Source organism: Mauremys reevesii, linkage group 1, assembly GCF_016161935.1.
Source record: "Mauremys reevesii isolate NIE-2019 linkage group 1, ASM1616193v1, whole genome shotgun sequence".
In the NCBI taxonomy this organism is placed as follows: domain Eukaryota; kingdom Metazoa; phylum Chordata; order Testudines; family Geoemydidae; genus Mauremys; species Mauremys reevesii.
The window spans coordinates 142,841,433-142,854,586 of NC_052623.1; the positions used below are offsets into that span (position 1 = coordinate 142,841,433).

The following is a 13,154-nucleotide window of genomic DNA, read 5'->3' on the forward strand; positions in this document are numbered from 1 at the left end:
GAAAGGGGACTCCCTCACATACCACCCAGGGATCTAGCCACCACTGGAGGGAGGCCAGGACCCGCTCCAGGACGGTGACCACTAAGTTCAGGCTGTTTTGACCTGGGCGATAGACTGATGTGAGCCAGGTTTGCAACAGAGTGGAAGTCTGGAGTGCCTGGTCACGTACGTACAGGAAGCCATGTGGCCGAGAAGACTCAGGAAACTTCTTGCCGATGAGGTTGGGAAGCTCTGAAGGCTCCGGACGAGGCCCACAATAGCTTGGAAACAAGCATTCAGCAGGAGGGCTCGCACCTGGATGGAGTTCAGAACTGCCCCCAATGAATTCTATTCTCTGGGTCAATTCCAGGGTTGATTTTGCCATGTTGAGGAGGAGGCCCAGCCGAAGAAATGTGTCCGTGACCAAGCAGAGGTAGGTCTGCACCTGTTCTCTGGTGCCTCCCCGGATTAGCCATTCGTCGAGGTAACGGTTCACTTGCACCCACCGTCGTCGAAGGAAGGCAACCACGATCGACATACATTTGGTGAACGCTCAGGGGGCTGTGGAGAGTCCAAAGGGAAGAGCCGTGAACTGGTAGTGTTCACGGTTGACCACAAAGTGGAGGAAGCGTCTGTGCGCCAGATGAATTGCTATGTGGAAATACGCATCCTTCATGTCGAGGGCAGCGAACCAGTCTCCAGGATCCAGGGAAGGTATAACAGTGCCCAAGGAGACCATGTGGAACATCAACTTTACCATGAACTCGTTGAGTCCGCGCAGGTCCAGAATGGGCCGAAGCCCCCCCTTTGCCTTGGGGATTAGGAAATATTGGGAGTAAAACCCCCTGCCCCATAGTTCCCTCGGAACCTCCTTGATCATCCCCATGGCGAGGAGCACCTGAACCTCCTGAATAAGGAGTTGCTCACGAGAAGGGTCCCTGAAGAGGGACAGGGAAGGAGGGTGTGAAGGAAGAAAATTAGAGAGAGTATCCCACTTCCACTGTGTGGAGGACCCAGAGGTCTGTGGTTATTTGAGACCAAGCATGGTAAAAATGGGATAAATGATTCAAGAACGGGGGGGTAGGCTCCTGAATGAGGTCCTGTATGGCGTCCTCCAGCGTCCCTTCAAAAAGCCTGTTTTGAACCTGACTAAGGTTTGGTTGGGCCCTGGCCTTGTCCTGATGGGGGGCTGGAGGGCTTCCTCCTGCCATTATACCCCTGCCGCCTATAGAAATCCTGCTCAGCCGAGGAGGATACGAGCGCTGCTGTGGCTGCTGAGGCTTGCAGGGTTTCTGCTGAGTAGCCGGTGTGTGCTTGCCCAGGGACTTCATTGTTGCCCTTGAGTCCTTAAGGCTATGTAACCTTGAGTCAGTCTTTTCCGAGAACAGGCCCTCTCCGTCAAAGGGGAGGTCCTGCAGTGTCTGCTGAAGCTCCGGGGGCAGGCTGGAGGTACGCCTCATCACGATCCCCGAGGACAAAGTACGTGCGGCCGAGTCCGCAGCGTCCAGCGAGGCCTGCAAAGAGGTCCGTGCCACTGTTTTGCCCTCATTAACCAAAGCCCCAAATCCCTCCCTGGACTCAGGAGGCATCAGCTCCTTAAACTTCAGCAAGGAGTTCCAGGAGTTAAAATTGTAACGACACAGCGCTCCTGACTTGAAGGCCCCCGTGGAATATACTTTGCATCCCAACAAATCAAGGTGCTTGGCGTCCTTTGATTTGGGCGCTGGAGCCTGCTGGCCATGCTATTCCTTTTCGTTCACAGAGGCAACCACAAGCAAACAGGACTGCGGGTGAACAGATAATCATACCCCTTTGAGGGGTCAAAGTACTTCCGCTCCACCCCCTTGGCTGTCAGGGGGGTGGACACAGGGGTCTGCCGGATCGTCGTGGTGTTATTTTGGATGGTCCGGATAAGGGGCAGGGCCACCCTTGACGTGGCTTCCGGAGTCAGGATGTTCACCACGGGGTCCTCCAACTCCACCACCTCCTCCGCCTGCAGGTTCATGTTTCATGCCACCCTGTGCAGGAGGTCCTGGAGGTCTATTGAAGGGGGACTGGAGACCGCAGTACCTGCCACCACCTTGTCGGGTGAGAAGGAAGAAGAGGCCGCGGGTGGGAGAGGGTCGTCCAGGGCCCCTGCAGTGCCGGGACCTGCTGCTCTGTGTCCCCAACCTCAGGGACTGTCCCAGGAATTGGGGGAGGTCCTGTGGCAGGTAGAGAAGTCGCCACAGCCTCTATGCCCCCCGGGCAGGCCAACTGACAGTAGCCTCTGGCACTTGCGGCTCGGACGGGGCTGATCAGAAAGCCCCAGATGAAGCACCTTGGGCCTCATGGTACACCCATGGCACCCAGAATGGCAATTGAGTGGGCCCCTGAGTGGATCCCTGCAATATGCCTGCCAAGACCCCGTCCCTGTCTCCAGGCGGCTATGGTTTGAACGGCGACGGTCCGAAAATTGCAACCCTGCTTCCAATCCCGAAGAGCGAGAAGCGGAGTGTGAAGGCCACGGCAGCGCCAAGAGGATCTGCGCCGGTGCACATCGACAAGGCGACAGGGAACTGTGCCATGAAGCTGGGGAGTGGCGCCAGGACCTGGATTGGTGCTGAGATGTTGACCGGCATTGGAAATGGCATCGACTCCGTGATCTGCTCTTCGACGATGACCGGCTGGCAGAATGGCGCTGGAACAGGATCGGGGACAGGAGCCGGAGCAGCGCTGTGAGTATGACCGGCGCCAGAACTACGAGCGGCAGTGGGAATGGTAGCTCAACCGGGTGGCCGAGCTCACGGCGGTGCCGAGCCGCTGAATGCAGCCGCTGGCGGCGAGGAAGCGGGTGGGCAGGGGGCACTGGCTGTGGGGACTGAGGCATGCCAATGCCATCATGGCCATAAGATGCAGCCACAATGTGTAAAAAAGAGCCTAGTAGCTGGCTGCTGTGCTGCTATGGTGCTTTGGGTACTTATGATTCCTGATGTTCAGATATAGATATGATTGATTGAACAGTCACTGACAGACTGGGATGAGACTGGGGAACATTACACATTTTGCATTATGTATCTGCATAAGAAAGTATCCACTTTGTGTCAACTGTCCCAAAATGGGCCATCTTCTCTATTTTTTTCTCTCCTCTTTCCCTGCTCTCTCTAATTTAATTAATTAGCCTTTTTACTCTTCTTATGGGTACTTCCTTTTCATGTATGTATATATCTTATCTTATACTGTATGTTATGTTATATGCATTATGATGGCTGTGCTGGCTTAAAGCTTTATGCTCAAAAAAAAATAAATTTGTTAGTTAGGTGCCACAAGTACTTGTTCTTTTTGCTGACACAGACTAACACGTAACATACCTGAAACTCTCATACTCTCTCTGTGTGTCTGTCAACATTTTTGAATTTATTAGCTCCACAGCACTCATAGATTATATATATTATATTTATATCCCCATTTTACAACCGGGGAACTGAAGCACAGAGATTAAGGCCGAAACAGTCAAAAGCATCCACTACTTTTGCAAGCCCAATTTAAGACATCAAAGGCCTGGTTTTTCAGAGTACGTAGCATTTTAATAGAACTTTATATGTTCAATGCACAGGTCTAATCCACCTCATTTCCAGCTGTGAATAGTCAGCATTTATGCAAATCTGGCCCCAGGTGTCTCACACTGGCCACTCAGAAAATGAGGAACACACAATTAGCGTTCAAGTGTGAAAAGTCTGGTTAAGTGACTTGACTAGTATCACACAGGAACTCTGCGGTCCTATAGACAAGTTTCTTCACTACATACTCCTGGGGAAATTCTGTGCCAAAAAATTTAAAAAAGTCTGCATACAGTACAATAACTCCTCACTTAATGTTGTAGTTATATTCCTGAAAAATGTGACTTTAAGTGAAACGATGTTAAGTAAATCTAATTTCCCCATAAGAATTAATGTAAATTGGGGGTTAGGTTCCAGGGCAGCTTCCTCTACTCTGCAAGCACCAGAGATGGGGGGTTCAACGTTCAGCCCATTCACTCTACTCCTTCCCCCAAGCTCCCACCCTTGACCCGCCTCTTCTCCCTCACCTCCTCCCCCTTTACTTCGCTTGCTGTGTCCTGGCTCCTCCTCCCTCTCCCCTCCCTTCTAAACGCCGCAAGCCAGCTGATTGCCGCGTAGGGGAGGGAGGGGGGAGGCGTGCTGAGTCTTCACTCCTCCTGTATGGCAAGTTCAGGAGGCAGGGGAGGGAGGTGGAGCCTGCGCGCCGAGTCCTCGCTTCTTCCACCTTCCTCCTGCTTCCAAAATGCCTCAAGCCAGCTGATTGCCCCAGGCAGGAGGGAGGGGGCAGAAGCAAGGACTCAGCTCGCAGGCTCCCTCTCCCTCCTGCAAGCGGCAATCAGCTGGCTTGCTGCGTTCGGGAGACAGGGGAGGGAGGGGGGAGGCATGCCGAGTCCTCGCTCCTCCCCCCTCCCTCCTGTCTCCAAAATGCCGCAAGCCAGCTGTTTGCCGTGGGCAGGAGGCGGGGAGAGGAGGAGAAGGCGCTGATCCGCAGCATCTGCGGGTGGGTGGGAAGCACTGGGGGGGGGAGGGGGCCATAGGGAGGCTGCCAGCTGTGGAGAAAGCAGGCAGCCAAACAACGCAAGAGTGGAGCATTGCACAACTTTAAATGAGTATGTTCCCTAATTGATCAGCAACGAAACAACGGGATGACTAAGTGAGGAGTTACAATATTTTAAAATTCTACAAAATTCTGCATGTTTTATTTGTCAAAATAACGCTATATAATCACACCAGTTTCAATTATTTTGGTAATTTATTTCAAAATACCTGTCAGCAACTATGTCTGTAACAATACAGACAACAAAAGATTCCCCCAGCAGCAGCAAGTTAAAGAAACCCCTATGACAACCCAGTTCCTGTTTCTCTGTTATGTTTTAGTTGGGTGCCTCAGTCTGGGTGTGTTACACGTGCTAGCTGGGCACATCTTGGGGGAAAGCTCTCCCCCTTTGGTCTCAAGACACCCACACCTCTGGCCTCCAGAACCCAGGGCGCAGCCTCCCCTCCTCGGACACCTGCATCCTCCTACACCCCCTGAGCCCAGCCGCAGGGACCCTTATCCCAGACACCCACATCCCCCTACACTCCCAGAGCCCAGGGATCCAGAGAGAGAAACAGCCTGATGATCGGTCCTAGGTTTGTACAGTTTTTCCTGAATGCTGCCTTCTTTCTTCAGGGTGTTCCAGGAACTGCAGCTGCTGGGAGCCCTCCAGCTCCGTGCACACACACACACACACCCCTCCTCGGCAGTGTCCTGTATTTGCAAGCTAGGGATCAGGGCTTTGCTGGGTCCAGCAGCCCCTAGTGGCGAACAGCAGCTCTGCAGCACCTATTCTGCAGAAAAAAATGAAATTCTGCATTGCACAGTGGTGCAGAATTCTCTCAGGAGTAACTACAAACCTACAAGCTTCAATCCAAAACACAGTCCCATCCTGTGCACAGAGTAAGGCAGGGGATCTTGTGGAAAAAACTGTATGTGAACATGTAACTAAAGGCCAATGTCACTACATGTGCACAAGGGGCCTGAATTAAGATTGCACAAGTAACCTTAATGTGGCATTTCCTACTTTTAGTGCTTAAATTTGCAACCTTAATGTTCTTTTAATGTATGCTTTTAACATTGTAATTACTCAATTAAAAAAAAATTAAAAACAGAAATTTCATCATCTGAAACAGTACTGCCCCTCAACTTGGGCCATCTGCAGGTTCAGACCCTTAGATCCATAGCAGAGTTCTCTACCACTTGAGCTAACAGAGTATCTCATAGCAGTAATATTGTTATCCTCTCTGTGGACCAGCCACATAAGGGTGAATCAGACACTTTGCCTTTGGGTTTAACAGCTATTTACTGACAACAGATGACTGTAGAGGCACAGGACTACTGGGTTCAATTTCAGGTTCTGGTGGAGAGTATGTGCTTTAGTGCTGATAGACCCTTTTGCCCCAATAGCACCTGTCCCTGTCTGCGCCTATCAAACCCACTTCCAACTATGAGCTTCTTTCCCCACCTTGTGACATTCTCTTCCCACATCATTTCTTACTACTTTGCATTTAAGGCAGGTTGCTTCCTCTTTATCCTCGCAAACTGTGTGACAGCAGAGGGGGAGCATTGAGAGCACAAAAGAGACCGTCTCCCTGCTCTCAGTTCTGGTACCCAATACCTCAGTGGCCCAAAGCAACTTGGTAGAGCCCTGCTCAGCCCCTATATCTCTTACATTCAGCATGCTTGGTACAGACATAGGGTGACCAGATGTCCCAATTTTATAGGGACAGTCCAGATTTGGGGGGCTTTTTCCTTATATAAGCACCTATTACCCCCCACCCCCTGTCCCAATTTTTCACACTTGCTATCTGGTCACCCTATACAGACAGAAGGTATTCAAAGGTTTATAACTTTATCACATGTGGATGAATTCTGTTAGGACCAGCAAAAGGCGCATCCCTGACACTACGGCCAAATTTTAAGCTCTTGCACCAAAGCTTCTCAATAAAATGGTTATAAGAATTTTTTAATCTGAGCAATAAAATGTTACCAGTGTAGACTAGCCCTTAGTTAAATTAGTGCAACTTTATTGTGTAGACAAGGCCTAAAATTCACAGGCATGGCGTCATACCTCATACTTGTGAATAAAAAAAGATTTGGTGGGTGAGGGGAGGACTGGGACTAAGTCAGGATAGCTGTATGACCTAACCTTGCAAAATTTACACAGGATAAATATTTTTTAAACAAGCAAATAAACTATAATTCAGGTTTTCATTTTCAATCACAATGGTCTAGACTGAGCAAGTAAATTTTGTGCTGGTGCTACTAAATATTAATGAACTTTTTGCAAAGCATGATTCATATAATAGGTTTGTGCATTCATCGTTTGAATGCACATGTTATGGTACATCAAAGTAAAACTTTACAGAAATATGTTTCTGGTTTGCACAACTAAGATGCTTATATTCTTAATTCCACAGGTTAGGCATTCATAGCTTAGAGATGCATTATTCTAAGTAAAGTGGTATTTATGGGATGTCAGAAGTGCCATGGTTCACACTGCAGTGCTATGCCTTTGTACACAGTAACATTGACATGCAAAAAGACAAGCAGTAAATTACTGATGCAGCTTTCTGTGGCAGATAAAGTTCCTGTGAAATGGTGAAAAGCCTGCTGTACTTTCATAGGAATCAGAAGGGTAGTGGGACAAGAATAGAACACAATCTATTCCACATCACCATTCTAAAAAACAACCCTGGTTATAATAAATGCCCTGTGGTTATACTCACTGTGATCTTAAGAATTTTGATTTTGCAGAATAAATTTTTTCTTCCATCAACCCAGTTGGAAGGCTAACACCCTGTGTTGCACTAATGCAGCAAGGAGTGAGTAAGGAAGATCCTACATTTGGGCAAATGATAATGTAGGATATTTCCCTAGGACACAAGTGAGTATTAGGAAGGGGCAACAGCTCATCTACTTCTGGCCTCCTTATTCTCTAGCCAGCTGCCATAGGTGTTATGGTCAACAGCACATGCTAGCCATTGGCAAACCTTTTCAGTGCAGCAGTAAAAGTAATCCCAGCAGTGCTTCCCCCAGGTCTGCCCAATAGAACCTTGCCTTAGTTAATACATTTTCCTAGAGCAGAGAATCTGCAAGACACTCAGACTCCCTTCAGCAGCCCCAATCAAGCCAGAATTATTAATTCCATGCCAGATGTATTACTAATTGAACATATTTTAAATATTATGTAAACTCCTACTTCTGAAAAACATTCCCTTAACTATGAGCATGGGTGTGTATGGGGTGGAGGATGAGGGAGTGGAATGTTTCATTTTCATATGTCTACAACTTCCACATGTAACGAACATTTTCAATCTCATTTGGATTTGAAAAACTGTACTGATTACAGAAAAAGGGAGTTATTAAAATGTGCATGAAAAGAAACAAGAGATACATTTGTTGGCTGAACTTTAGAGGGTTCCCAATTAAATTAGTTACTTATACAATTCATTGGAGGGTGATAGTTCTTCCTCATGGATGGCCTATTTAGATTATGTTGGGAGGGCTTTTTATTCCATCACCTTGTTCTTCAAAGACAGATTTATCGAGTTTTAAGTGCGGCAATTCAAGGAAGGTTTTCTATGTTCATGTAAGGTCTAATATGTTTCAAATTGCACAGCAAGGAGAGCTGAAATTCAGTCTTAGAACTCATTAGAATGTTGGGTGAATAGTGTCATCCAAATGTCCTAGCCAATATCTTATAATCTTGACATCCTACATTACAATTCTGCTCACAGCCAAAATAAGGTTAGTTAGGTGCCATGAGGTGTCTGGTTCTAGGAAGGACAATGTGCAGTATGTGCACTCAGGGTAAAGAAGGAACAGTGATTACTAAGCCCTTCACATTTGGATATGTCAAGTTTAGTCTTTTTACAGGCAACAGAGACCTGACCAGATTGCAATGAACTTTTTTTTTTTTTTTTTAAAGAAATGGATTGTTGGTTATTTAAGTGACGGATAAAAGAGAAATAAAACTGGCCATATCCTCAGCAGAATAACAAATGCTGATTTGTTAGCTGCTCAGTCACTGAAAAAAATCCCTGGAAATAAATCATGGCAGCTGAAAACCTGCCTTTTACTGGACTTTTCATCAAACTGAATCCTTAGATAGATTATTTTAATGCTCAATAAATAAAATTAAATGACTTTGAGCATATCCTGATTCATTCCAAAGATTCCAGGTTAGTATTTTAGTTCCCAGTCCTGATATTTAAATCAAGAGGATAACTTCTAACAGCTTCAATGGTGCAAGATCAGAAGGTGTATTGACGGAACACTATAGAATAGATCCGACAAGCAGATCTGCGTGTGCAGAACCACTTGCAGGTTCTAAGCTTTTGGTTCTAAGTATCTAAATGGTGCCCAATCTTAAAAACTGATCTGTGTTCAAATGCCACTTGGTGTGGAGTATGCACATATTCCAGCAGGTAAAGCTTTGAAGCTGATCAAATTACAACAGAATCATAAGGGGCAAAAAATCTAAACTGACATAACACAAACAAAAGAACAGTAAAAAAACTCTTTTGAATTGTTTTAAAACATATTACCCTCTGAAAGGTTAGCGTGTACAAAGCAAATGAAGACTGTGTACCGACACAGTACATAAAAGTTACTTACTTCTCCCATCACTTCAATGATGTCACCAACTTTTAACTCCAGCTCATCTTCATTCTGAGGCATGTAACTGAAAGCCACCTGACATCTTCTCCTCCTATTTCTCTCCCCTGGAGATGGAGATGAAAGAACAGAGCAAAACATTTAGATGAAAATTTAAATAATATGAGGCTTCCTGAACAAGCAACTCAGCTACACTATGCCCCTGAACATACTCCATGGGACAGCACTGAAGGTTAAGCAGCATTGCAGTGCTATAAATGAGCACTATTAAAAACTTTTTGAATGTTTGCAATCCCTAATAAATGTGCCTAGGATCGATTTACAAAATAGACCAATATTCAGAATTTTTCAGAGGACCATAGAGCATATTATTCCTTCCAGCTACTCTTGTCTTTTGATCTGAATTGACACAATGGGATATTCAGGTAAGAATAAACGGTCTTTCTTCTACTACTATAACTGCTGCTGCTTGCTCTCTCTCTCTTTTTAAAATGTCAGTGCAAGAATAGGGTCATCTTCTGTACAGCTCCAGGCACCAGCACACCAAGCGCGTGCTTGGGGTGGCAAGCCGTGGGGGGCACTCTGCTGGTCACTGCAAGGGTGGCAGGCAGGTTGCCTTCGGCGGAATGGCTGTGGAGGGTCCACTGGTCCCACAGCTTTGGCGGACCTTCCGCAGGTGTGCCGCCGAATCCACGGGACCGGAGACCTCCCGCAGGCAAGCCGCCGAGGGCAGCCTGCCTGCAGTGCTTGGGGCGACAAAATACCTAGAGCCGCCCCTGCTTCTGTAGATATATATTTTTAAATGGCATACTTGCGCACTAATCTAAATTTAGGATGTTGATTTAAATGCAGCCAGGTAAATGGGAAGATTGTTTAGCAAGCAATATTCCAAAACTGAAACAGCTATATTTGGACTTTGTTGTGGAACTGAGAGGGAAAGAGAAAACTTTCTGTAATTTAACTACTGAAACATCCTACTCACCCTCTTCTGGTTAAAGAACCACTTACCAAAACAAAGAAAAGTAACAGCATTTTGCATGTTGGTAGACATGGATGGTAGAGTGATAGAAACCAATTAAAATACAGCTCCCTCTGTCATAAATAAGGAAATTTCTTGTTCAGATGCCTTGCAATGCAGGAACCATACCATATGCCATATGAAAAAACTGTCAATACATTTCTTCACTTCATGCGTAATTTGTTTACTTATAACCTGGAATATTAAATCTCCTCAAATGCGCACACACACAAATCAGGTGTGTCTTCATAATTATGGTCCAAATGCCCCTAGACTTCCATTTCAAAAAAAGTCATGCAGTCAGCATGATGTTTACTCTACAAAAATACTCATTGACAGTACTAGAAATGCTCTTTAGGACAAATGAATGAGAAAAGTCATATCACTGCTGATTCTCTTTTTTTCAGTTTGGAAAGCTGGTCTTTAAAAAAAAAAAAAAAAAAAAAAGAGCCGGGGGATAGTCCCATGCAGACAAAATTTGAAAGGCAATTTTACCTTCACCTTGACTTAGCTTTTAAATTTTCCCATCCCAGGCTTTAGGAGAAAGTTTCCCTTGTCTCTGAGGTATAGTATAAACAGCAGATGACTATTTGAATTTTTAAAAAATAAATATATTTTAATGCAGTTGACCTATCTCAGTTCTTTCATAAAAATGTCAGTTTATTTTTCTTCACGTACACTAATGAAAAGTATTGTGTGACATTGATGATTTCACTAGGGTGATTTCTGGGCTGTATCCTAATAAATACACTCTGCATAGAATGCCTTCAGGACTGTGCAAAAGTTAGAGGCTGCAAATAAAAAACAGACTTTTTCTAAAGATAAACATCCTCATTATATGAATATCAGCACTTATGAAGTGGTAACTGTTGACTGATTTGACAGACTGAAGTACGTCAGTTGCCATGGTATTTTATAATCAATATTGGGTGACTCAAGGATAAATGATTTTGACATTTCTAAGGGCTAGTCTACACTAACGCTGTAAGTTGATCTAAGTTACGCTAGTTCAGTTACATAAGTTACGTAACTGAAGTTGACGTAACTTAGGTCAACTTACAGCAGTGCCTACAAGGGAGAGCACTCAGGGAGGTGGAGTACAGATGTCAATGGGAGAGCACTCTCCCATCAACTTAGCGTGTCTTCACCAAACCTGCTAAATTGACACCACTGAATCAACTGAAGCGGTGCTGATTTAGCCAATAGTGTAGACACGGCCTAAGAGAATAAGAAATCGATACAGCACTGAATACTACTGATAAAACCATGTGAATCTCTCTCTCTTTTTTTTTTTTTTGCATATTTACTTATGATCTTTTTGTGTGATTGCTATAAAAGTGTGTCTTCCCTGGCTCTTCAACATGAATCGACTTGTATAAAACAGAAAGATTAATATGTATGTAAAAGGAACATGAAGACATTAAGCCTCAAATCAAGGTACACTTACAAACGCCAGGAATCCTTCAGATGTTTTCTAAATTTGGAAGTTTAGCTACTGGAGTTGTAGAAAAGGCCTTCCTCTCAACTACACATCCAGTCTCTCCTCTTACACTATCTCCTCTGATCAGCATTTACTAGGTCAGCAGCTCACTCGCACTCAGTGTGCACATGTACTCCTCGTGCAAGCTATCCAGTTTTAGAAAGGTTCAACTGGTCTTATTTTATTCCCAAGAACAGAGCTGGTCAAAATTTTTCACACACAACTTATTTTTGGGGGAAATGCAAATTTGTGCCAATTTCATCTAATTGTTTCAGTTGGGGGAAAGAAAACTAATAAAATCTGAAAAAACTAATAAAACATTTCACATCAAATAAAATTAAACATTTGGATTTTTCAGTATGACGTTTTGTTTCAAAATTTCTTACTACCATAAAGATGTAATCACTTTATTGTAATCTCTTTGGAACTGGGACTGTCGTTTGGTTGTGTGTTTGTACAGCACCTAGCAGAATGGGATCCTGGTCCATGACTGGGGGCTCCTAGGTGCTAAGGTAAAAGTATACTTAGGGTCCTTAATGTTTATCTTAAGGTCTATCAGGACTTGCTCAAAGAGCAAGAGAACAACATGAGAAGTCCTCTAATAATGTAATGCAAGTCTTGGTACAAGAGTAGGACAAGTGAAAGGCAGCTCCTTCAATGCTGCAGTCCAGCAGGAAAAAAAGATTATACAAAAGTCATGGGGTGAAGGAGGAAAGATATACTGTATATGTTTAGAAGAATTCCTAGCGGCTTCAGTAATTATCCATCCAACGTAGCTTCAATGAGCGTGCAGTGGGGCCACTCTACAATGCAAGAGGGACAATGTATAATAAACATAGAGCTATAAACCGCATCCATCCAACATACTGTCCTCTCTACTGCTATTTTCTTAATCCTGCTCTTGTGAGAAAGGTGGGGAAAAGAGACAAGAGGCAAATGCTTAGAAATCCACTTCATGTCACAGCAAAACCAGAAAAGTTAAAAATAAAATGAGTGCAACTCCATTGACTTCAGCTCCATTGACAGCGGAGCATTAGGCACATGGAGAATCCAAGAAAACCGTGGGTGGGGAGCAGGGGCGGTTCTAGGAATCCCGCCGCCCCAAGCAGGGCGGCGCACCGCGGGGCGCGCTCTGGCGGTGCCGGTCCCGCGGCTCCGGGGGACCTCTTGCAGGCATGCCTGTGGAAGTTCCGCTGGTCCCGCGGCTCCGGTGGAGCTTCCGCAGGCACGTCTGCGGGAGGTCCACCCGAGCTGCAGGACCAGCAAACCCTCCGCAGTCATGCCTGCGGGAGGTCCTCCAAAGCCGCGGCTCCGGTGGACCTCCTGCAGGCATGACTGCGGAAGGTCCGCCGGAGCCAGCTGCCGCCCTGCCGGCAAAATGCCGCCTCAAGCCGCGCTTGGCGCGCTGGGGTCTGGAGCCGGCCCTGGTGGGGGAGAAATCTTACCAGTGAAAAATGTCCTACATTTTAAAATGTAGGA

At 45.7% G+C, this 13,154-nt stretch overlaps 1 protein-coding gene across 8 annotated transcripts in view; it reads right to left on the reverse strand.

The window, feature by feature from the left end:
• The window catches only part of SH3KBP1 (SH3 domain containing kinase binding protein 1), a 326,940-nt gene that overhangs the window by 153,929 nt on the left and 159,857 nt on the right, over positions 1-13,154 (reverse strand). For all 8 annotated transcript variants that reach the window (XM_039529107.1, XM_039529074.1, XM_039529083.1 and 5 more), the window contains one exon: positions 9,178-9,284. In XM_039529107.1, coding sequence (XP_039385041.1) covers positions 9,178-9,284 — 107 coding nt within the window. The remainder of the gene's footprint in view (positions 1-9,177; positions 9,285-13,154) is intronic.